We start from the raw sequence: 25,582 nt of genomic DNA on the forward strand, positions 1-25,582 counted from the left end.
TGTGTGTCCATCCCTGACACTGGTGCATTAAGTAGAGTCTGACCACAAATCATCTGAAGAAAGCTTCTGCGCTCGCTACCTGAGTTCGTCGGAACTGAAGATGTGTTTCTTGTCTGAAAATTTCAATGATTTCTGAGGTTAATCAAAGTGTTTTCATACTAGTTTTATGCCCTAAAAATGCATCTCTGTCGCTACATGATAAAGAATCTGTTCCAGAGAAGTTCATTTGTCAACAGCATCATAAGCAAGAAATTAGATCAGGATTTACAACCCAACATCACTTTATGAACACAAAATGTGTAAAAATGACAACACAGAGATGTGATTTCATATATTTATTTATATTTGAGTCTTTGTATTTTTTTTATGTACATTGTAAAACAGGTTAAGCAGCTTCTCTCTCACATAAATATACATTAATCAGTATTAATACAGGCACAAATGATACAGGGACTTTGACGATCTACTTACCCGTTTGTCTCTTTCACCTTTCAACTCATCAAGTGGTTCAGGAACTTCAGGGAGTTTTGCCTCATACAGAAGGAGAAGTTCGCCCGACATGCTCTGATTGATGGAGTGGCCGACGTGAGGGGTCTGACTGTGGGGAGACAATCAGAGCTCTTTAGAGCTTTCAGCATGCACTACAACAAAGCCAATGACCTCCAGGTAACTGACACTACACACTATAATTACTTAATGGCAGATGTATCACTCAGTTAATTCTGGCATGTCTTTAGCTGTCAGTGAGGTCATTTTATAGTCTCATTTTGTTTATGTGCGGTCCAGAACATGATTTCTTTTGTTGGATGTTTGTTGCACTTTATATTCTGTCAATATTGTCAAAGCCTGCAATGATTTTCTTATGTGTCCACTTTACTTCACTGCATCTTCTCATTTTTTATTTGGTTAAAAACTTCCAAGAAATCAATGAGGTGCTAATACAAGATTAATTGACGTGTTTCTAATATTTTATAAAATAAATATTATATTGAATTACTTTAGTGATGCATTTACTGTAAGTACAGAGGTAAAAAATAGTTTCAAATTTACATTATATGACAAATGTCACAGTATTCAATAGCATAACTACTATAAATGAAATATAACACAGATACTGAAACAAACCTATGATAAAAGTTATTAAACTGCTAGAAACTGTGCACTGAGGAGAGGGAAGGTAGCTTTTGGGAATGTATACATTAATATAATATATACATTGTATAAATGTATGTCTGTATACTGTATACACATCCATACACACACACTTACATACATACACATATACACAGCAGTCAATAATAATAAAGGTCAGAGAGTGAATGGTGGGGTGGGAATGGATATGAATGTCGGCACTTAAGGCTATTTCCTCTAACGCAGTGTCTCTTAAGCAGAGTAAGGTATAGCCTCTACCTTACTCTGCTAATCATATTCATTTTGCTAAGTTTTGACTTGTTACTTACCTTGATCCTTCAGGTTTGACTGTGATTTAACACACGCTAAACATTGGAGTGTGAAGAATACATGTTAAAAGTCTCAACGTAATGTTACTCAATGTCTCCTGTGTGATTCCCAGGTACCTGAAAGATTCCTTGTTGCTGACATTACATTTTTAGACTTTTGTGCCGTGATACACCATAAAAAGAAAAAGCAATCTACAACGAAATCTGTAACCTGGATGGTGACGTACTAGTTTGATGAAAAAATCATCAGTCTGGATAAGAACCAAGCAGAAGACATAATGTGCCACAGTGGTCGCTGTAACAACGTGGACTTACTCGTGCCTTGATTAGCAAAAAAATTGTTTTTAATTACAGAGCAAAATAAATTGTACAATAAATTTGTGTTGTACATGCTTGCACCTTTCCAGTCATACAGCCACATACAGTTGAGTTGGGTTTATCAAAGTCATCACTAGGTCGTTTGAAGTAATATGTATTTCGCCATATCAGCCATATGATGGAGTTGAATACACATTTTGTATGACTGTCATTTTTGTTGATGTTATGTCTTCAGATCACAAACTGCAACACATAACACATTCGCAGCATTTTCCTTTAATAAGCACAAAACAGTCCACACCACACAAGCAAAAATATTTATTCATCGAAGTTCAATTTTGCTGTTTTGTATGTAATTACAAGACAAATGAAGTGTAAATTACATTAATTCGAAATAGACTAAAACAGTACATTATGTCTGTTAGCTTAAACGCTGCTCACAAATCAAAACCGTGTCTCCGTCTCTTCCATACTCACCAAGAAGATCCATCCATCCATCCAAATGACATTCGGTATTGTAGGCTGGCTGTCCAAATCAGTCACGCTCTTCATCAGTGGCTCTCTGTGTGCGGTCTGAATTGACGATCCTTCGTTTGTCTCCAGTTGTTGATAATCCAGATGTAAAATTTTTCAGGTGTGAAAATTCTGACCCTTTTTGCTTGACAAGTGCACAAGTTTGCAAATGTAAAATTAATTTAAGAAAAAAAGAGAAAGCATAACTAACTTTGCCTTTTATAACTCTTGATAATTACACTCAGTGAGACTCAATTTAGTTGATTTAAACACATACATTAAATATGCACATTGGCATAAATTAAACAGTTTTTAATTAAATTCCTCAGAAAACTCAACTGCTACTATGTAATATACATACACTTCAGTGAGGGATATTTCCTTTTGAATAATGAGTCAGACTGTCAGCCAAACAGGCAAATTCTATTACAAAAATGTTAATTGTGCCACTGATGTACATTTGTGACCACTGGTATTTATCAGATGAATGTGGTAAACGTAACAAAAGACTGAAAAAGTGGAATTCAAATGAGTCATGAAGAATTAAATATTTGAACTTGAACCCATCACATTTCCAGAACTCCTAACTTTGACAAATATATATATATATATATATAATATAATCTTTTCAACCTCCTGCTGTTCTGGACTGCGTAGCATCTGTTTTTGCATTTACTGTAATGCTCTAGTTGCTCTAATATACTAACAGGTTATATTCTCCTGCAATCATATTCCTATATTAAACCCTAACTTGCAACAATCACATTCTTGTTGACTCAAGATTAGCAGCTTTTTCTCTATTGTAATTACTACATATTTGGGTTAGGTGGTAAACCAGTTTCATCACCGGTGTCACAGTCTGCCACATCATGGATTTTGCAATGCCATCATGACAGTGATGAATGTTTAAGCATATTAAAAATAACATGCTTTACTGTGGCCACGATAACAGACAGGTAGAGGGCTACACACACAAAGAACTGGAGTTACAACACGTAACTACTACTTTCTTCATTTTGGTAACACAGACGTGTTGTAGGTACGAGCAAAGCAAAGCAATTTCTTGGTTGTTGTTTGCACGAAAACTTACGAACTTCATTTGCATGGACACCCACAACGACAAACAACAACAACAACAACAACAGGGAAACCATTTTACTTTGGACAGTTTTTTTTATGAAAGGGCCAGCATTAAGCCAGATTCAAGGATCAATACCAACGTCAAACCTGAAACCTGTAAGTTAGCCTGTTGAACTTGGCATTGGCACCTTTTGCGCCAATTGTAGATACCCAAGTAGTGTCGCCGTTTGGAATATTAAGGGACAGTCAAGAGAAACCTTATGAATGTCAACATATATTCTAATTTAAATGGTTATTAAATTAAATAACCAGAGTAGTCGGCTGGATGTAGTAAACTGTTTTTAATCAGGGTTTTTTTTTTGTGGAACTTCATACAGCAATAAGTTCAGATGGCTGTTGTTACAGCATCCTCTGCCCCGTGATCTGCACCAAACATGTCCTGTGGTTTACAGGCTACTGTATTCATACAACATACTTTGGGTTTTCTTCCGAACAATGGCTGTTGACATGCCCCTAAGAAATGAATAACCTTACATTGACTACATTATGTCCTTTGTGCAAGTGGAGCAGCATTGCCCCCCAACAGGTAATACTAGGGATTGGCATCTGAAAACTGATTGGTTGACAACCACCATGGCAATGGTAGAAGCATTGAAACAATTTTCACAGGCATATGAAAACAACCGAAATGTAATGTTACCGTTTATCTCTTACTTTCATTCTCCTAAGTTATCCATATGTAGAGATATACTTGAATCATCTTTAAAACATGTCACACAGGCCAAACAAGTGAAGTGGGGCAGATGTAATCAATTACTCTTCAGCCCAACTTGAGTACATCCCAGCACATTCGATTTCTGCTGTTCTGTTAACAAATACACAACTCAATGACAACTCAAGAAGGACTCCCCATGTAGGTTATTTTGTGAAACTTTTATTGAATTTTTTCAAGTGTGCATGGATCAAGTGACAGTGCTACAGGTTTACAGTACAGAAAGCACGAAAAGTATAAAACAGCAGGAAACATGACTGAATACAGGATATATGACCAGAAGAAGCGGAACACAACCATAAACTGCAAATCCAATAAACAGAGTGTCTGTTTAAGAAATAGATTTTACTGTATTCATTCTGTATGAATTTAAATTGATAACTACTGGTGATGTTAATTGACAAATCTCATGTGAGCTTCAGTGTTTTCACATTCTGGTCACCTGCAGGAAGAAAAAGAAATCATTGATAATTTGTCAGATTTGTTTTTGTCATCAGTAAAGTTAAATTTCAAATAAAAGTTAGGTAAATTCAGGTATATTTAAACATGACAATCCCTTTATACAAAGGGAAATACTGTAACAACTGTATTTGTATCATTGTAGACGTCATTATTGTTGTTTTTCATCAATAAAAATATATACGCCCCTATCAAACGTAGTCAGGTCACTTTTGAATATCATAGCATTTATTCATTATCATTTACTAAGCTTAAGCTTGGAAATTGAAAAAAATGGCTTGCTGTACATATTGAGATCAGACTGTGATTGCGCAAAATGTTTTTATAACTACATTTTCAATGGAGGTCGTGTTATAAGATCTAAAATGTCCTCATACAATTTGGGTAAAAGTCCCCAAAACAAGTTTTTAACAATAACATCTAAAGCCATCCTGACATTACTGTACAAAAGAGGAACATGCATACCTTTTAGTGAAAGGATAAAAGAGGGATAAGATTATCTTCTTAGAAATACTTGGTGCGATTGAGAGCTCTTTGTGCCAGCTGTCCGCTCTCGTCCGTTATTCTCTCCCAGTCCGTCTGACCCACCACAAAGCCGATAGCGCGCTTTCTATCTGCATCTTTCTGCTCTTCAAGATCAGCCCATCGCACCTGAACAAAAAAGGGGAGCAAACAGATTGTCGTGTTATGACCAAGAAATTGATGACATGATACAACATTTACATAATGTAATATCTACAACATTTCTTTCAAATGGAAACTCGGGTCAATTTACCCTTTTCTTTCCTGGTTCGGATGTGCGCGTGGCATAGTCGTCTGGCAGCTGAAGGTAGTCGTCCAGTCCTGCCATGTCTTCACGTTTCCTCTTCCCACTGCCCCTCAGACCGTCCAATTTGTCTGCACAAATGGAGGATGTTCAGGTGTGCCCTCCAATGACAGGTTAGCACAACCTGATTCTTTTCATTTTCTCAGTACAATCAACCATATAAGAATACATGCTTTCTTAAGATTAAGATTTGAACAGTTTAGGTTTTTGTCACGCTGCCTGCACAGAAAGTCATAATTCAAAGATAGAACTTTTTTCCCTCATGGACTTGACTTGATGATTGAATAAAAACAGCTAGAGCACATCATAAACATCATGAAACAAACCGCGATGGTCACTAAAAAAAAAAAAAAAAAAAAAGGATTACCTACCAAGTTTTGCCTCAGACGTGTCCATCTCCCATTTGCTTTTAGGAATGTACCCCTGTATTTTATAAAGAAACACTGCAATGGTTAAGCATCAGGGTGATACAAGGATGAGAGGGGGAGAGAACTCAGGTGACGGCTGAAAAAGAGAAGACTGGTTTATCAACAGACAACAAAGACAAGTCAATGTTGAGACAGCATGACAACTTTTCAAGTTAAGACAAACTAGAATTTAACAATGGCAAGCAAAAATTTTGATCTTGCAGGTTTAGAGAAACTAACATCTGCAACTAAGCCTTTGATCTCAAAAGAAAAGTAGTTTGACAGTGTGATCTAATAATTTGCCCCAGTGGCAGTCTGTGGCAATGCTGCTCAAACTTGTACACAAATATTAATGTTGACTAAACTTGGTCAGAAAAGTACACTGTGTGCATTGTCAAATCTGCTATTTGGCTGATGGCACAATTCTCACAGTCCACTATCAATATCAGCCAGCTCCTATATCAAAATGTGATGATTTAACAGCATGTTTACTGGTTTCATAGGTGCAATGACGACATGTTGAGGTCAATTTATCTCTTTTTGTTAAAATATGTTTAGATGTTTTTATTGTCATTGTGTTCCTACATACCTCATATTTTTCTTCTTAACTCCTTTTAATTTGTTGAAGGATAACTGTTGAATTTCATTTTATAGAGCCACCAGACCCTATTGACTAAAACAGTCATTTTAACTAACAGAAACACGGGGTGTCTTTTCTTTGAATTTAAGCTGTTTAAGGGGTTAGTTTGCTTTCACAATAACGTATTAAAACACTAAAATCACATAATGACACAACAAACTAACCAATCGAGGCAGCAGTAGACCGTCTGTGTTTTGTGATGAAAATGTAATTGTAAAGTTTTAACTAGCTTTTAATAACTGAATAATCCAGATAATCTAGACCTCTGCTCAGGTTTAACAGACTCAGTCCTTGTCCACACTTACACAGGTCTTTCTTAAAACAACACTTTTTTGATGCGTTTTGGCGTTCCGTACATGTGTAAACGCCATTTCAGGTCACTGAAAATTGAGATTTGACAAACTCCTGCCAGGGTGGAGATATTCAGAAACGTCATTTTGTATATATAGACAAGAAAAATTGTTGTTTTTGGCTTGTCTATTGTCTGACATTAGGGCGGTTTTCATTGGCAGTGGTGTACCGCGACCGACTCTCGGTCGGCTTGCAGAGAGGCTCGGGGAGCTTTACGGGTGTGTAGAAGCTTTGATTATCTTTATTCCATATATTCATAGGCGTATATTGTCCAGTCTTGCTTGCTCCATTTGTTGTATGTACAATTCAGCAAATTCAGCTTCCAGCTGCATGTGCATAGATTTAAGGCCAGAGTTCAATGTGCAAACTGAAGTTTGTTGATCAGAGCTGCTTTACAAGAGAACAGACTTCAGTTTCCATTAGGATAATTCATAAATAGATCATAAACATAGAAGAGAAACAGAAGAAAAATATTCAGCTCTTTAAAAAAGTTCAGACAAGATATCCCGTTTGTACTGCCAGACAGCAGGCGCTGCACGATCCGTCCACACAGTGCAGTAAAGCACTTAACAGTGTGGTCTTGTCTAACACTACATCGCTGTTAAATGTGGTCACAGGTGCAACACAATAAAAATTGGACCACATCCAGCTGTGGTGACAGCTGTTGTACATTAAAACAGATGATGTGCTGAAAATGTGTCACCTTCATTCCAATTGGGACATATGTGTGTATGTGTAACATATCCATTATCAAGCTACAGCTGATGCTAATATATCCTGATGTAAGATTATATCTGTAGCTTCCTTTTGTCGTAAATGTTTCTTGATTTCATTAACAATAGTTTTTCTAAGATAGATTTAGAACAAAGAAGAAATCTAAATCTTTTATATTTAAACCTGGCAAGTCTCAACAGTACGGGGCCACAGTACAGCAGTTTGAGACCTGAATTTCAGACACTGAAAGGTTTCGGTTTAAAGACAGGGTAGATGTTATTTCAGCCTCTGACTACTACTACAATCAAAATGAAAACAGAATGTTTGGAGAAGACTTATATGCACTGCGTGGAACTTCAGGTCCTAACTGGCTTATTGTAACATGATCATAAGAGCTATCTATTTTTATTTATGAGCTGGAGAAACAATATAATATTTTTGGGATGTCATGATGTCTCAGGTAATACTGAGTTCAAATCTTTAAGGATTTCAGTCACTACTTCTAATTTTTATGCAACTTTTTACGTGACTCAAAATTGTAGTGACTGCAGTATCAAACAATGTGTAGGCGAATAACCAACAATAAACTGATCATGTTTCGATGCCTGTTTCTCTAAAACATTGAAAAATTTCACAGCGTTCATCAAGCATACCTACAAGAGTGCACTAAGTTGTATCTCATAGGGTACTACGAATGAAAATAAATCTTTACAGTGTTCAAATCTTCATTCACATCACATCTAAAGTTTACAGTGGATTGTTTTTATGTTTTGCATACACACGCTACAGTCTTGTCAAAGTCAGCTTATGAATTCTAGTCATGTTTCAAGAAAGAGTTCATCAATAATAAGGTGCATAATAAACATGGCGGACATGAAATTGCCCATTCAGTACCAAGCTTGAACTTGTATGTGATTTTCATACTGGTCTACAAAGCAAAGCAATCTCTCATGTTATAAGGGTATCTTCTAGTGGATATTATGCTGGTGCTGTACCATGTGAACAGCTTTATGGTGCCAGGAGGCAGTGTTGGAACTTTAATAGGATAACTCTCTTGCATTTCATATTTATAAAAGAAAAGAAAAAAGACAGCATTTAAAAAGCATCATGTGAAAGAATATCAACTTACAAGAAGCTTATTCAGGTTAATAAAGCACATCAATAAATTATTATGAAATGTACCATAATTATAAAATCAATTTACTAAAAACACTTTTTTAGGAAACTGTGGAAAAAATGTTTCATATATTTGATTGTTTATTCTACAACACAGATAAAACCAGGGATGTCCTGATCAGGTTTTTTTTAACCCCGATCCCGATCCGAGTACTTTACTATTAGTAAATGCTGATACCGAGTCCCGATCCGATACTTAGCCTTAACTAATATTTTCCTGGATAATACAGCTGCATTAAGAGAAAAAGTACCTGCATCCAAGCTGTTCCCTAATAATTTTTTAAAATTTTGTTGAAACAAAGTATATACTTTCATATGGCTCTTTCTTATTCTGCATATGCTATCGCAACATTGGCCAACCACCTTCCTTGCGTTGGAAGGTGAGTCTGTGACGCTGCACTGTGACAGCAGACCCTAATGTACAGCCAGCTGAAGTGTGGAAGTGTGTGCGCCATGCAGCCCACGCTTGGTGCCTCCATACCATCCACTGCTTTTTTCATATTCCTTACGTTGTCACGTAAAATGACATCGACCCGTTGCTTGTCTATTTCACATACGTTCAGCATCTCCTCGATTGCCTGTTTTACATGCTCTGCTGTATGAGACCCACGAAAATAGTGCACATACCGGCATATTTTTTTGTACCAAATTTGTAGTATTAAATGCAGCTCTTTTGTTACCCCTCCGCGAAACTGCCGTATTGCAGATGTTACATGTCATTTTTGGACTGCTTTCGCTTTCTAATTCAAAATTAAATTAGAAAGCGAGGGCCCCAGGCCGGGATTCAAACCTGGGGCCACTGCAGCGAGGACAAGGCCTACCAACTGAGCTAAACAGTGCCCCAGAGAAAGGGTTTCTTTTTCTATCCAGAGTGAATTCAATTTAATTCCTACCCCTAGTTCTTTAGCTCTGGTGTAAACCTGGAGGTGATTGTGCTTTCGGTCATATGTGTGTGTTTGTGCATCTATCCATCCACAGCTAATCTAACATAAAACTGCATACCCATCAGTCTATTATTTTTGATGCACATGTATGACCTATCTTAAGGACCTCTAGTGGTCACTATGATGTACAATTTTTGAAAGGCTTTTTTGTTGACTTAGCCACTTTTATAGCGCCAGTATGACAATATTAGAGGTTAACTTCCATTAGGAATTATATTTCCACTAGGGACAATATATGTCGCAGTCACATTAGTAACAGAATTTTCTTTTTGAAACTTACAAACGTCGTTGGTGTTTAGAAACCTGCATATTGTTTCCTCTACATTTCAACACCACATGCATACGTGCTGGACACCCTGCATTACCTTTTCCCCACTCACATGGCCCTAGAAACGCCTTATGGAGATCTGACCTCTACTGGGCACACTCTTCTACTATACACAGCTAGTTCGCAAATGCATGCAGCAAGGCTTTCTGCTTTTAGATAATCACATTGTAATCAAGTGCTGGATAGTAATATCAAATTAAAAGTATTATGAATATGTCAATTCAATTTGCACTTATGTTTAAAGGACATTAAACTACATTAAAAGATATCAATAATCATTTCATCTCATTTCATTAGGAAACTTTGTGGTGATTTTGTAAAAATTAAGAGATAATAATGGGCAGCTGATTTTGATTATGCATGGGAACATTTTCCACAAGTTTTACTCACAGATGTAACAGACATGTTTTAAAGGCTGTCATGTGAGGTTTTTTGCCTTCACCTCTTTCTTTTTAATCCATTTTAAAATGTAAATCTTTATTTTGAATTAAATTATTTCATAAGAATGTATCTCAAAGGGAAAAGAGATTCTGAATACATATAAGATTAGAAAAACAGATTAGAAATTAAGCCGTGACTTTCCATGATTTTCACCTATTTTGTTTAAAAACTCACCTGGTTAGTTACCTGGTTAGTTAATAATAACTTCTGGTTAAACCTCATGTGGTAGATGGAAATACACTGCTTCAAAAAAATAAGGGAACACTTATAAGATCATTTCTTGATGAATGAATCCTTCAAGGTGAAAATCTACAGATGTACATCGTGTAATTTGTTTGGAACAAAATGATGCAACAACAAGCAATGGAAACCAAAATCATCAACATACAAAACCCTTAAAACTTGTCATGGGCCCACTGCATCAGTGTAAGATCTGACAATCGCTCTGAGGATTTCATCCCGTTATCAGTACCTGGAAGCAATCAGTGAACCATTGGCTATGAGATGGAAGTCTGTGTGACCCTCCAAGGATATACCCCCCAAGACCATCACTGATCCACTGCCAAACCAGTCATGCTGGATGATGTTATAGGCAGCATAACGTTCACCTCTCCAGACTATTTCATGTCTGTCACATGTACTCAGTCTGAATCTGCTCTCATCTTGTGAAAAGAACGGTAGCCAATGGCTACCTACCAATGCTGGTGTCCTCGCGAATGTCAGTCGAGCTGCACGGTGCTGGGCTGTGAGCACAGGTCCCAGTAGAAGATGTCGGGCTCTCATGCCACACTAATGGAGTCTTTTTCTGAGAGTTTGGTCTGAACATGCACACCAGAAGCCTGCTGGAGGTCATTTTGTAGGGCTCTGGCAGTGCTCCTCCTGTTCCTCCTTACACAAAGGAGCAGATAATGGTCCCAATGCTACCAGTAGTGATAATGACACTAACAGAACACAAAACTAGAGAACAATCAGTTAGGAAGGTTAAAGAGAGAGCAATTGTCTGTGGCCACCACATGCAAAACCAACTTTCTTTATAGGGGTTGTCTTGTTTTGGCCTCTCCATTGCACCTGTTGTCACTTTCATGTGCACCAAAGCAGGTGAAATTGATTAACAATCACTTGCTCTTCCTAAATGGACAGATTGATGTCCTTGAACTTTAACTGACTTGGTGTTATACTGTGATGATTAAGTGTTCCCTTATTTTTTTTATTAGCAGCATTCAAATACAGTACGTGAAAATGATGCTGAAATCTACTTGGCTATAAATTAAAATATTTTTTTCCTACCAGATCACCCTCTTCTTCCTCCTCTCGCTTGGGATCCTTGGGCTCATCATCAGGATTGAAGTCTTCCATTTCAACCTAAAAACAGATGCACATGTTAGCTCAACTCAGTTACTGATAGATGACTATAAAATCATAAAACCTGTCACGTATTGAAGACCGCACCTCTTCTATAGCAGCATCCTGCAGTAGGGACCGGACATCCAGGCGCACCATATGAGGTGGTGAAGACTCCCAGTTGTTCAACATCTGTGTAGAAAAAAATCTGAGCTTTAGTGGATTTCCCCTCTTTCACAAATGTATCTGGTAGACTTATCTCTCTTACAGACCTTTGTTATATCTTTATGGCTTCGTCCATGGACATTTCTCTTGGCACAAGTCTGAGTATCTGCAGTGATTTCAGCCAGGTACACCTTGAAATTAGCAAAAAACAAACAAACAAAAAAACCTTAGCCAAGGGACGTTTGGAGAAATATTTTTTCTGACTCATTCATGGACACAGCTCACCTCAAAGCCTTTTGTTTTGGCTGCACTCCAGAACTGGTCAAAATGTTTCACCCTGTCATTAATAGTGTCTAAAATGATGAAGGGGAAAAAGCCGTCGTCCAGAGTTTTCTTGAATGTTTTAAGCATGCTGCTCCGGTAGGTATCCTCCATCTCTGGCTCATACTCGTACTCAAGAACCTGAAAGACAGATTTTTGTATTACCATATCCAACCTCAGCCAACATCCATCTAAATGTCAAGTGAATTTGAAACAACCTTTTTAAAATTTGTTAGCTACCTCAGAACTTTGTTGTTTCCATCAACCTTTTCTAATGCAGTACTTCAACATGCACATGAAAATATGATGGACAAACAGTATTACTAATACTATTACTATTTTTTGATCATGCGGTACCATACCAACAGAAACGTCTTTCTCGGGGTGTGTGACCCCTCAATTCAACCTTGTCAATCAAAGAACAACTTAAATTTTTTTACTTAGCTGACAGTTATTAAGAATAACAATAATAACTACAGAAAAAGCCAATCTTCTTACTGATGCTCACCTTTGCATATGCAAGTCATACAGGGGCATCAGTATTAAATCATTTAAATTTCTTGTACTACAACTTAACGCCACTTTATTATTGTAGGTCAGACTCACCTTGGTTTTTACCCCTCTCCCTGTGTCTGGGTCTTTTTCGACTTTCTCAACCTCCGTCATAAAATAGTCATCCAAAACAAGGACTCTTGGAGGCGCACCGCCACAATCGACTTCTTTGTCCTTAAAAATATCAACAGGATTTAGTTGTAGAAAAAATAAATATGTATCGCTGTCAAAAACATGTTTTGGGAATGACAGATAAACATGTGCTATGAGTACTGTTGTTGCATATTGTTAAAGTTTATTACATTACATTATAATTATATAACACTATGATTTACTATTAGGAATCCACTCACCCTTATCAGTTTTGCGACATGGCTTTTTCCACTTCCTGGAAGCCCTCTCATTATGATAACAATCTGTTCATACAATACAGCTCTTAAATGAGTATTTAATATAACACAACTAACATTGTGTTGTTGTTACATCAAGATATATTACAACATTAACTAGTACCCTTTCAGGTCGAGATGATCTGCCGGGTGGTTTTAGAAGATCATCGATATTCTTGATTTCTGGCTTCTTTTCGACTCTTGGAGGTGGCTGAGGTGGAGGTGGGAGGGGTGGTGCAGAGGGAGGTCCTCGGTCCTCTGGATAACTTCTTCTGTCTGCTGTATGATATTATTTGAAATTCAATTGCATTTCTCGAAAAGGCATTATTTTTCCCATTAAAAATGTACCTGAGATGTTGTAGATTGCTTTCAACCATATCCTACATCATAAAACACCATTAATTTTAGTAACTCAGAGAAACTTTGTGATTTAAGTTTGAACAGTTTCAGTGAAGTTTTACTACACACAACTTAAGAATATCAGGGTTTCCACCAGTGCATTACAATCCCAGCGACAGTGAGGGAAAGCTGCAGCTAGACATTCTACATTGGGCACACTAGAGTTAACCTGCAAATCCTCTCCGTAAAGGAAAACAGTTGAAAGCATTTTCATGAACGTTAAGTGTATTGTGAACTATCTACGTTGTTACTCAGATACTTAGACTAGATGGCGATCAACAGTAACAAATGTGACTTGCTGGTGGACACACACTGCAGAACTTAAAACACCTTAAGCCAACTCTCAGGTAAAGAACCTAACTCTGTGCTCAGTCTGTTTCATCTCAAAAACCCTGCACCCTTTCAGCATCTTTGGTAATATTGGCTTTCACTGGAGCTAACAATGCTGCAACTTACAAAAGGGTGACCAATCCTTTCTGCTAGTTATGTTTCAATTTTTTTGCAGTGGACTAAGGACGCCATTAAATGACTGTCTGACAAGACACATTTGTTGGCCAAGCATGTAAGGCCACGTATTAAAAGAGAATATCGTTGGTCAGACATGCTGTGCTGACCTCAATCAATGGATACTTGCCACCAGTCCTAACAACTATTCTGGGGGAAACCCTGGAGGTGAAGACACATTCAATAACCAATTTGGGATTGAAAATACCATAAGGTGAGGAGCTATGGCTGTAACGGTCAGGCCCACTGCGGTCGATTCCAGTGCGCTCATATGGTGGTCTGTCGTAGCCAGACCTTCCATAATGTTCATCTCGATCATGACTAATACTTCGGTCCTTCTCTCGAAGTTCCCGATCTCTCTCCCTGTATCCTGAGCGTAAATGAGGTGCCAGTGGAGATCTACACAGAGGATGAGCAGTATTAAATTTCACTTCATCAACAGAATTCATTGTTTCAAACTGGCACACACTTTTGACTATCACAATGTATGATACAATGTGATTTTCACCTTTCTTCAACCATGGACTGTGTGCTTGAATCAAAAACAGACAAATAGAAAAGAATATTACATATGTTTGGAAGCACCACAATTCCCCATAGGTTGGAGAGAATAGGGTGTCAGAGCCACTGAGGAAACTTGGTACCTTTCATCCCTCTCTCTTGGGGGATAGCGCTCCCTCTCATATCGTTCTTTTTCATATTCTGGTGGAAGGTTCTCTCTGTATAATTCCCTCTCTCTACTGTATTCCCGGCGGGCCATATAAGGGTCAGATCGTCTGTCATAATATGGGTCTCTGCTGTAAGGATCTCTGGGACCAAGAGGTTCTAGGAGAATTAAATGATTCATCAATGAACAATGGTTAGAAAAGTGCAAAGGTTTCTTTTGGAGTAGAGAAAGATAAGCTTTAAAAAACTGAATATCACCTTTTTCATATCTCCTGTCTGAGGGCACTGGGTCAGGCCTCAACACAATTCTCTCACCGTAAGAGATCCGCTCAACAGTGGTTCCAGGTTCTGAAAGATTGAGTGCAAATGTAACCAATAAAGTCCTGAAACTTGGCCAGTTTCATACAATATTGTTTATATCTAATACTCATACCATGCCCATGTCCATAATCCACAGTCTTTGGAATCACCGTAGGTGTAGATGCAGAAGAGAGAGATGGGTGGTTATCTGTGGTAGCAGGCTGTGTGTCCCAAGACACACACTCATTTGAAGCAGTCTTTGCAGCAGTCATACCCTAAGGATGACAGATTTTATATGATATAGATCTTAAAGGTAAATACAGAAATGCTCTCTTACTTATGGGGTTAAAATAATTGTTGATAAATATAAATTCAATTACCTTCAGAACATTCCTGACTTCTGGTGGGATCTCCAAACCGAGAAGACCAGCGGGAAGCTCAGGCACAACATCAGTTTGTGGAGGCTGAGGTTCAGTACTGGTTGTTTTACCCTCCTTCAATTCCCTGTGGACCAGAAAGAACAGAGGTCAAGTTCCCCTGAAGTTCTCAAAATTCCATTTTAACATAACAGTAGGTAAGGTACTATTAAAATTCTAGAGCTGCAATAAAATAAAAGAGCCATCTGCTTTCATCACTGCAGTGTTCAAAGCCACATCTGCTGAACCTGTTGAAATTTTTGGATGGTTTGAGTGCCATAATAAACATTCCATTCAACTTCCCAATTCTTTGGTGGTGGGAAAAGTCTCAGAGGTGGACATTTCAATGCCTTGGCAAATAATAACATCAGTGCAATTTGCATTGCTAGATTCCCCTCGAACTAAGCCAGAATCTAATTTGTGTGACCTGATAATGCAATTTATGAAAGAATAGAAATTACCTTATAAGTTTCAGTTCTTGAGCAGCTTTCAAGATGATCTCATGCTGATATTGGGAGAGAGCAAGTACATTTGCTCCACTCGTTCCCTGTGCCGCTGGGTCAACTGAGCTCTCTTGCAAGTTTGTGATAGGCGTAACAGAAGGTAAAGGTTTATCCAGAGAATGTTCTTCCCTGTGGTCTTCATAGCGAGCCCTTTGATCCTCATAGTTAGCAGGGTACCCTCTCTCTGGTGGTGGAGGAAATCTTGAAGGCCTATCCCTTTCTGAAGGTGGTAGTGGGTATGGTGGCTCCTCCTGTCGGTACGGGAGCTCATCTCCATATTCACGGATTATAAATTCTCCTCTTCCCCTGTCACGCTCCTCAAACGGATGTGGAGGACCTCTTTCTCTTTCCTCTGGCCAATGGCCATCTCTGTAGGGTTCTGATGGTGGCATGCGGGGTGGATAGTCTCTCTCAGGAGGAGAACACTCTCTGTCCCATTCTGCCTCATGGTGCTTGGCCTCATGCTGATAGTCATCAGGGGGATAGTCCTGTGGTGGCCGCCAGCGAAACCCACCTTCCCCATGACCATAATCCTGAACAATACCCTCTTTATATCCCTCTGCATATTCTTCATGTGTTGGACCTGGCCGCCACATGCCTCTGGCCATTCCTCGACCCATAGGTCTCCTCCTCATTCCTCCTGAATCTATTGTCTCATGTGGAGGCAGAGGAGGACCTCTGCCATGTGGCATTTGCCAACCAAAATCTCCCTCCATTTCTTCATCATACAACGGCTCCTCCTCCATAGGATCCATCATTTGGTGAGGTGGTGGTGGTGGCATGCGACGCCTGCCTCTTCCAACATCAGGATGCATCAAATGGCTATGAGGGTCATGTCCATGGTACATGGGGTGCCCTGATGGATCCATTTCAGTATCATCAGTGTCCATTTCATAGCCTAATGCCTTGTGATCCATTGGGCCATGTGCTGGGTGAGGAGGGTGTCCTCGTCCTTGGTGCATGAAACCAGGATGACCACGTGGGGGACGACCCCGGCCAGGTGGAAACAGAGGTCTCATGCCTCTCATTGGAGGTCTCCTTTCTTCCCAATAAAGGTCCCCTTCCTCTGAGTAATCCACTGACTCAGCTTCCTCCCAGTGCCTGTCCATTGACCCACCTCTTCCTATAGATGGTCCTCCTCTTCCCATTGGGGGTGGTCCTCCTCTTCCCATAGGGGGACCTCCCCTTCTCATGGTAGGACCTCCCATTCCCATGGTTGGACCTCCTCTTCCCATTGGGTGTGGTCCTCCTCTTCCCATAGGCGGTCCTCCTCTACCCATAGGCGGTCCTCCTCTACCCACAGGCGGTCCCCCTCTACCCATAGGTATACCTCCTCTTCCCATAGGAGGACCACCTCTGCCTATTGGTGGGCCTCCTCTTCCCATAGGTGGCCCTGCTCTCATCATTGGGGGCCCTCCTCTCCCCATAGGGGGTCCACCTATTGGCTCTTCATAATATTCTTCCTCTGTTGGGAAGTAATTTTCCTCTGGCATCCACATTTCTTCATGAGGTACCTCCGACTCCCCACCACCATACTCCTCATATGAAGGATCTTGCCAGTGATATTCTTCCTGCTCTTCTGGCATCCCCAAGTCCTCTTCATGTGGCATGTAGTCATAAGACACATCTTCTCCTATTGTCTCCCCAAGCGGTAAAGTGACCGAACCCTTAAACTCGCCAGAGCCCATCTGTCCACGTCCTCTTCCATGCGCTTTAACAGAAACTTGGGTATGGCCTCCTCCCCTGCCAAGAGGAGGCCTTAGGGGATCTGGTCCTGACCGCATTTCTTCAGAAGCTTGTGGCTCCTGTTTGATTCCAGGGGGGTTTGGAGCCAGAGGAGGTTTCTTACTAGGTGGTGGTCCATCTGGTTTGAGGGGATTTTGTGCAGCATTCTTTAAGGATCCCACAGAAGAAGGCGCAGTCATAGAAGGCTTGCTGTTCACTGTTTTTTCACTGCTGTTAGAAGCATTTTTTTCGCCATCAGTTTCATCAGTCTTTGGGTTTGTTTGTAATGTCTGAGGAATGGGGTCATCTTGGACAAAAAAGCCCTCAGTTCCAAGCAAGTTGTCATCTGTCAGATCCTCAACTTTAACCTTTTTATCTGGTTCCAATTTACCTTTATCTTTGTCAGACTGTGACTGCCCGGCTGATTTTCTTGGAGTCTTAGTTTCCATACTGGCAAACTGCTTAGTGGTTGGTTCTGCCTTTGAAAGGGGGCCTTGCTGTTGTATTTTCTGTGGCACAGGTGGCCGCTCAAAACAAGGTGAGGGGACAGGGTGCCTTGGGGTCTGTTCAACCCTAGGCTGTTGCCCAAATCGAGTTTGGTCAGATCTGGAGGGACAGTCAAATTGTTGCTGTAGTTGGTCAAATCGGGAAGGACCATCAAAGCGGTGCCGTGGTTGGTCAAATCTGGGTGGACAATCAAAGCGGTGCCTTGGTTGTTGAAAAGGAGGCGGGCCATCAAAGCGAGGCTGTGGCTGGTCGAACCTTGGGGGACCATCAAAGCGTGGCGGTAGTTGGTCAAACCTTTGTGGACCATCAAAGCGCTGCTGTGGCTGGTCAAATCTTGGAGTACCATCAAAACCTTGCTGTGGCTGGTCAAATCTTGGATTGTTTCCACTGGGCCCAGTAGGACAACAGAAATTTAGAGAAGATAATCATTAAAATAAACTTTCTTTTAGAGAAAGTCAGCGATATCCTAACTATATAAGACAATGCATATTCATTGCAAACATGAATTATTGTTGTCCGTTATCTCAACCACCTCATTCAGATACCCTCTAGTTTTTAAGAGAAGTATTTCTTTTGGAAACCTCTTTTCAAATGTGACAATAAAAAAAAAAAAAAAAAAAGCCAATCACAGAAGTATGACAGTAGTGTGAAACAATCCTTTCTTACCATGGATCTTGAATGCTGTTAAAGCCTTGTGGCTGAATGGTTGTGGGGCCTGGGGGTCTGACTAAGCCCACAAGGCCACCTCCTCTTACAGGGGGTCCCGTAGGTGATTCTGAAAGTTGCCCAAAGCCAGTGGGCCGCGGACCTTGGGATCTAGGACCAACGGCAGCAGGGGAACGCTGTATACCTGGTGTTCCTGACTGCTGCTGCATTTGCACATCTTGTCCAGGGTATTGGCCATACTGTCCCATCATCTCACTACTATACTGGCTTGAGGCAAATGGCACCATGGCCGTGAGAGTGGCCATCCTTTCTTGAAGGTGGGCACTGGTGGTGTGCATCTGCTCCTGCCACTGCTTCCATTGGTGTTCATAGTCATGCAGTTGGTCTTTGTGGGGATAGGTCTTGAACTGTTCATGCCACAGGATGAAGGAGTGATTCCAGTCTTGGAATAAGGGTGTGAACTGCTGCTGTTGCATTTCATAGTGCCTCAACTGCATTTCAGCAGACATTGACTGCAAAACACCAAATTAAGGGAAAGATATAATTAATTTAAAATTTTTCAGGCTCCTATAGACTCTTATATTCTTTTGTTTTCACTTAACTCAATAAGCTTTCTTTTAACCTTTCACCTACCTGTAGGTTTGCAGGCTGCTGAATCAGCTCTTGGTATTTTTCCAGGATCTTCTGAAGCTTTTCGTGCTGTTGCATCAGAGCCTGGTATTGTAAGCTGGCTCTCTGCTGCTGAACCTGTTGCCACTGGGCTGCTGCAGCCTGTAACTGCTGGAGCCGTGCAGCCTCCTCTGGGTCTTTTGGGACCTCAGGCTGTGAAAATGGACAAGACAAGATTGGAGCGACACGTATCTTTGTAACTCACAAAGAATATTTTGACATAAGTGAGGGTAGCTTATGATGGAAGGAATGACTATTTATTTTGATGGAAGCCAGGCACAACTGATAACCACCTCTAACCAATCCAAACGCTCAATGTGTAACTTTGGTCCAACAGGCCTTGCGTATCAATCTTCCAACAAAATATCCAAAACGGTCCAACACAGAAAGCTTGCACAAAATGATGGTATTCATATATTGTCACACTGATGGATTTAAACAATTTGGCATACTTTGTAAAAAAAAAAAAAAGAAAGTCTGTTGTATTATGAAGAAATCGGCAATGCAAGGTGTCCTTACAATTTGTTGCACATTACAAAGCTCAAATTGCACTGATACTGCAAAATTTCATTCGATTCCAAGTCTGATAGTCAAAGTAGAGAGGTGTAAAAATATGAGTACAAGTGCATTACTTTTACTTCTGTAACTTACAGAGGGCATCTATGATAAATAAAATCAATGGGGTGGTCATTATTACAATCATTATCACCACTACAAGGGGAAAAATGAATGAATGTGCTTGCATCCTATTAATTTAACAAATGACCTGGCAGTTATCACAACAATCGGGCTTAATATTTTTGGACATGATGTTGATGGGAGAGTGGGCAATGGGACTTACTGTGTCTGTAACTGTAGGCGATTTTCCTAAATTTTCTCTCTGTAAATTCATGCAAACAATAAAAATAATGTTTAGAGCTACTACTGATCTAATAGCACTGGTATACTCTCTATACAACTGGATTTGGTGTGTTTTTAAACTCTGTTGACTACAGCACTTACAAAAGTGCTTGCAAATACCAAGTAAATACAAAAAAATACCAATTACATTTAACTAAGCAATGGAACAGAAACAAAAGTAACAAAAACAGCAACATCTTTAAAATGCTGGGTTTAGGTAACTGTCAACCCAAAAATGTAATGAAAGTAGTTTTCACCAATCTGGGATACATGAAGGGTTCAAAAGCACAAGTACGGATCAGATGCTTTTTGTCATTGTTCCTCAACTTATCAGTGCCAGTAGAGGTACAGGCATGATAAATCAAGCCAATAACTATAAGAATAAACTGTTTTAAAAGTACATATGTAGCACTGTTCAGTTTACAGTATATAAAGGAAAAACATCAATGGGTGGATCTAAATATTGATTATAAAATACATATCAAATCATCTCTAAAATGTTTTTAAAATCTTGTGGGTGGAGAATATCTTATCACAACAGTGCAACAGAAAAGAATGAAAATGTTAACCAGTTGTCAGAGCGTTGAAACAGTGAACAAAATTATTAAATTAAAAAAATCTTACTTAAACTATTAAATTATTCACCATATCAGTCGAGGTGCAATGCAGATGACTAGTATACTGACATTTACAGAGTGTACTTTTTCTACAACACATGTAAGAAAGCAGGTTATAAATTTCCCTCCTCGATACAAAAAAGGGCTCAGCTTAACTACCTTACTACGCCTTTATGACTGAACAATGCTAGATTTGCTTTCATTCCATCTGTAACCGTCTTTGGTTCATGAAATGACAGTTCAAAAAGAGGTAAAAATCAATGCAGAGGAAGCAGCGATACGATCTGTTATTCCATGCATTCTTCTTACTTTTCAAAACTGATACACACATCACTGACAGAGCAACTCGTCTCCCATCAGTTCAGTCAGAGATTTGGATGTGTTATGCTAGCAGTAGCTTTGAGTTGCGCACCTCACAGTGAGGATAAGGAGCAGGACTTCAATGTCTGAGAAGTTGTCTTCTTTCTAACACAACCCCCAATATTATTGTAGTCTCAAGACTAGGGATGTCACGAGAACCGATACTTGCGATACCTTTCAATTCTAAAATGTCAAAACACTGATGATGCCCATATTTTTAAAGTACCGCTCGCACCAATTCCAGTGTTAGAATTGTGCCGCTCCTCCTCCGGAACTGATGGGGGCAGTATACGCCTCAGAGTGGTCCAGTTGATACTCAGAAGTAGTGGGTCACAAACAAGTGGAACTACACATGGCAGGCATAACAAAAACCACCTGTGGAAGATGGCAACTGCGGCTGCAGCAATAGCCCCACCTCGACTTGGTGATAAAAAAGGCACAAAGAGTCATGTTTGGAAGTACTTTGCATATGAGGCAGATGACCGTGGCATTATCATTAAGCAGCAGAAGCCATTATGCAAACGATGCTACTGTGGTCTTCACACCAAGGGAAGTAATACTTCCAATTTAGCAAAGCACCTGAAAGACCGTCATCCAGATTTGTTTAAAGAATTCATGGTGAGTTCTGATTCATATTAACAACATCCAAAGGATGAACGTTTTCTGTTTTGTTTTGAAATCTGTCATACTGAAATACATGTTACATGATGTTTGGGATGGTGGGCACATTTGTTATGGCTTATGTTACGTACGTAGCTTATGCAGTAGTTGTAACATTAGCCTAGCACTAACGTTATAGCACGAGCCACCTCGTAGTAATGCAGCCTCAGTTAGGAGAGAGAAAAAGAGAGCATGGATCTTGCAAGTATCGTGTCAAAACTAGCAAAATTCACAGAATATCTTAGTTTAATATAAGCCCTTTTTAGATAGAAAAGGCGGCACATTTGCTCCAAGGTAAGGGCGGCAATGTGCCGGCCTGTCTTTCTAAAGCGGAGGCGTAATATTACTCCTTTTCCAAAAGCTGCCTTTGAGGTAGGCGTAAACATGTGACGTGACGTGAAGCTCGAAGTTCGGCTGTGAACAGTTGACAACGAATTTGTCTTCAAAATAAGAACTTTACATTGCACCCCATTGTAGTTTAGAACTGGGTTCTTAGAGGGGGGCTTTTAAATTGAAAGTAGTGACAAGTCTTAGCTTGCAGACACAACAATAAGCTAACACAACCAAACAGCTACAGAGACATCTCCTGGATCTCAGCGGCTGTCCAGTTGCTCATCTTAATGTCTGCGGATTAAATGATGGACTGACTGCTGTGATCAGCTTTTTCTTGCTTTTAAAACTCCCCGGCTGTGGGTCGCACAACAGTGCAGGTCATTGACACCTCTGCCCACCTCATGCAGAGGCTGGCACATTGCCGCCTCATTTTTAGATAGCAGGCGAGGCGGAAATAAGTGTACCCTCCGAGGCGGAAAATGGGCGGACCACAACAGACCCCCAATTTGCCGGCCTCTGTCTGAAACCACGGACCGAGCCGCCAAAAGGACGGACAAAGTGGCGGCTTGGTGCTCTGTCTAAAAACAGCTATAGTTACAAATGAATATGCAATTGGTTTGTCAAAACAGGATTACCCCCTCAAAAAACATTCTTTACGATGTAAAAGACGATTTGCGAGTGGCAAAGCTTCCATTTCGCCGTGACCACACTGAATGTTGCTTCCTAATTGATAATTGGATAGTACATTTGGAGTTAAATTTGCAATTGAAAACAGGTGCTGTGCTGCTGTCCCATTCCTGTCTTTTAAAAAAATGGTTAGACAGGCCTGATTTTTATGTTAACGTTTCAAAATGAACTGCCTGCCACCACCTGTCTGTGACTTCAAATGACTGCATCTACTATTAGGTGTGTGTATGCGTGCGGGCTGGAGCCGATGTGCAGGGCATGCAGGTGCTTTTGCTTTATACCTGTGCTCTTTATTTGATATTTTTCAAATATTTTAATAAAGAAATTCATGTTCCAAGTTCATGTACATGGAATCTTAGAAAATCCTTTTTTTTTACCGTGGTATCGAAATTGGCATCGAGAATTGTGTAATTTTACTGGTATTGGCACCGACTACTGAATTTTTGGTATCGTGAGACCCCTACTCAAGACCCAACAGAGTTGATTTACACACAGATCCTCCTGGAGCCACAAAAGGTTTTATACAACTTTTGAGTTCAAATTCTCACACACACATCTGTAACACTTTAGGGATACTTACCCTTAACTCCTCAGGAGGTGGAGGTGGTACTGGGGGCTCCTCTTTTGGAGGGGGTGGAGGTGGTAAGCCTTTCGGTGGTTCTGATGGAGGAGGAGGAGGAACCGCTTTTTCCGAGGGGGATGGTGGCACTGGACCATCACTATCTTTCTGATTCTTTCTGGCTCTCTCTTGTTTTAACTTTTGCAGATTCTGAAGATGCTGTTTGTACCAAAGTTGCTGTTGATCCTGGGTGAAACAATCATAACGACATCTGTCAGAAAATGAACACAAGGAACCTTGATCTTTTCGTTTAATTTACTCCACTACTTACTGCAGAGGTGAAAACATGTATTATTACACACAGCTGACAACAACAGTAGGACATTCCTGGAAGAGACATGGTAACATTATGCATGTCCAGGTGTATGTATGTGTATCTTGCAGGGGATTGCAGCGACGACCCTTTATGCCCAGAGCTGGACTTAGTAGTTCAGTAGGAGTGTAGTAGCTTCTTTTTGCTTTTTTAACTTCCATACTTAATGGCTATTACTAGACTGGATAGATGCCATTACAAGGGGTCGACCAATATGACTTATTCGGGGCCAATACCAATAAACATTATTAGTAATCCAGGAGACCAATAACCAATAACTGGAACGATATACATTTAGAGGAAAAATAAAAATCTTTTCTCAAAGTTGAGAATAACCAGTGATGGAACATAGCCAACTAGAATTTAATGAATTGATGTACTTATGTACAGTTTGGAGATACTTTGCTTCAGTATTTCCAATTTTCTGTTACCTAATACTTTCACTTCACTTATAAATATTATTAATCACTATTATTATTATTTGACAACTTAAGCATCAAATTCAGATTATTCAGTGATGATTGGCCATTACTTGTGACATCAGAAAGTGCCGTGGAAACTGAGAGAGAGAAAGGATACTGCATGAGTAAAAAAAAAAAAAAAAAAAAAGTACTGCATTTTTAATATATTTATATATTTTTTTTATTTCATTGGCAACAACAAACACTGAAACATATCGAGACATTACCTGTAAAGGTAAGGATTTGTTATCTTCTGTTGTGGATGACTGTTTCTTCTTGTGTTTTTTGGGAGCTCCACTGTTGTCTGGTGGCTTTACTGACGGGGGCTCTGGAGGGGGAGGACCCGGCTGGGGCTCGTTGGCTTGTGGCGGAGGAGGAGGAGGCTGTGTGTGAACCTGCTGAGGGGCAGCGGGGTCTCTTGTGGGCTGACGAGGAGTTTCGACTTGTTGACTATACGACTGAGCTCCAAACCCGCTGTCTGAATGTCCTACTCCTTGTGGATGCCACGATGTCCCTGAATACCCAACTGAGTGTCCAGCACCGTACGAGTTAGCATTGTTGCCGTGGTGTAACACAGACTGGAGCTGTTTCTGGTGCAGCATCTGGAGCTGCTGCATCTGCTGGCGGTGCTGCTCCTGCAGGCTGGAGAACATCGAGCCGGTGGATGGAGGCTCGAAGCCGCCAAACCCCGCCGACTGACCGCTACCAGGTTGTTTACGGGGACCAGACCCTCCATAGTTTTGAGACTGGGGTCCACCAAAATCACCCCAGGACGGGTACATTGTTATTAAAAAGGCGTGGCGGTACACACGGCCTCTGCGCTCACATGCAACCTCAGTGACATTAAAAGCTAGCTAACGCAGACCTAGCTTTACCTGGATCGATAGCGAACGTCACATTTTAATTTCCCGATCAGGTTTGGCCATATAAAACAAATATTATAAATACCACACCGGTAGTAATGAAAACTTGTCGGTTAGGGAAATAAATGTGCAAGTTCAGCCTGTAAATATGTTATGAAAACCTTTAGAAATTGGGATATCGATGGGCAGTTGATGCTCTTGTGGGAGCAGGGCTCAC

The 25,582-nt window shown here is 40.1% G+C and overlaps 1 protein-coding gene across 5 annotated transcripts; it reads right to left on the minus strand.

Annotated features, from left to right (window-relative positions):
- Nucleotides 1–320: 320 nt before the first annotated feature.
- On the minus strand, nt 321–25,582 carry LOC115574424 (YLP motif-containing protein 1-like). 5 transcript variants are annotated; one of them, XM_030405935.1, is made up of 23 exons: nt 24,730–25,582; nt 23,690–23,914; nt 20,394–20,432; nt 19,517–19,705; nt 18,884–19,395; nt 15,944–18,604; nt 15,447–15,570; nt 15,200–15,341; nt 15,025–15,114; nt 14,745–14,925; nt 14,609–14,632; nt 14,309–14,499; nt 13,322–13,476; nt 13,162–13,224; nt 12,863–12,982; nt 12,221–12,397; nt 12,043–12,126; nt 11,879–11,962; nt 11,717–11,791; nt 5,800–5,851; nt 5,378–5,499; nt 5,068–5,253; nt 323–4,585 (listed from the first exon to the last, which is right to left on the minus strand). In XM_030405935.1, exons 1-22 carry the CDS (start codon nt 25,282–25,284, stop codon nt 5,107–5,109), a joined length of 6,012 nt encoding a protein of 2,003 aa, XP_030261795.1. In that variant the 5' UTR covers nt 25,285–25,582; the 3' UTR covers nt 323–4,585; nt 5,068–5,106. The 5 variants fall into 5 exon arrangements, 4 of the variants coding, with proteins under 4 accessions (XP_030261798.1, XP_030261795.1, XP_030261796.1 ...); XM_030405936.1 differs by lacking the exon at nt 14,609–14,632; XM_030405937.1 differs by lacking the exon at nt 13,162–13,224.

This window comes from Sparus aurata, chromosome 22 (genome assembly GCF_900880675.1).
Source record: "Sparus aurata chromosome 22, fSpaAur1.1, whole genome shotgun sequence".
Classification (NCBI taxonomy): domain Eukaryota; kingdom Metazoa; phylum Chordata; class Actinopteri; order Spariformes; family Sparidae; genus Sparus; species Sparus aurata.

Coding starts and splice junctions, on each gene's coding strand:
- LOC115574424 (XM_030405935.1), bottom strand. CDS start 25,284: ATGTACCCGTCCTGGGGTGATTTTGGTGGACCCCAGTCTCAAAACTAT. Junction 19,706..20,393: donor CGCCTACAGTTACAGACACA/GTAAGTCCCATT, acceptor CCATTTTCACAG/CCTGAGGTCCCAAAAGACCC. Junction 15,342..15,446: donor AAGTCAGGAATGTTCTGAAG/GTAATTGAATTT, acceptor TGTCATCCTTAG/GGTATGACTGCTGCAAAGAC.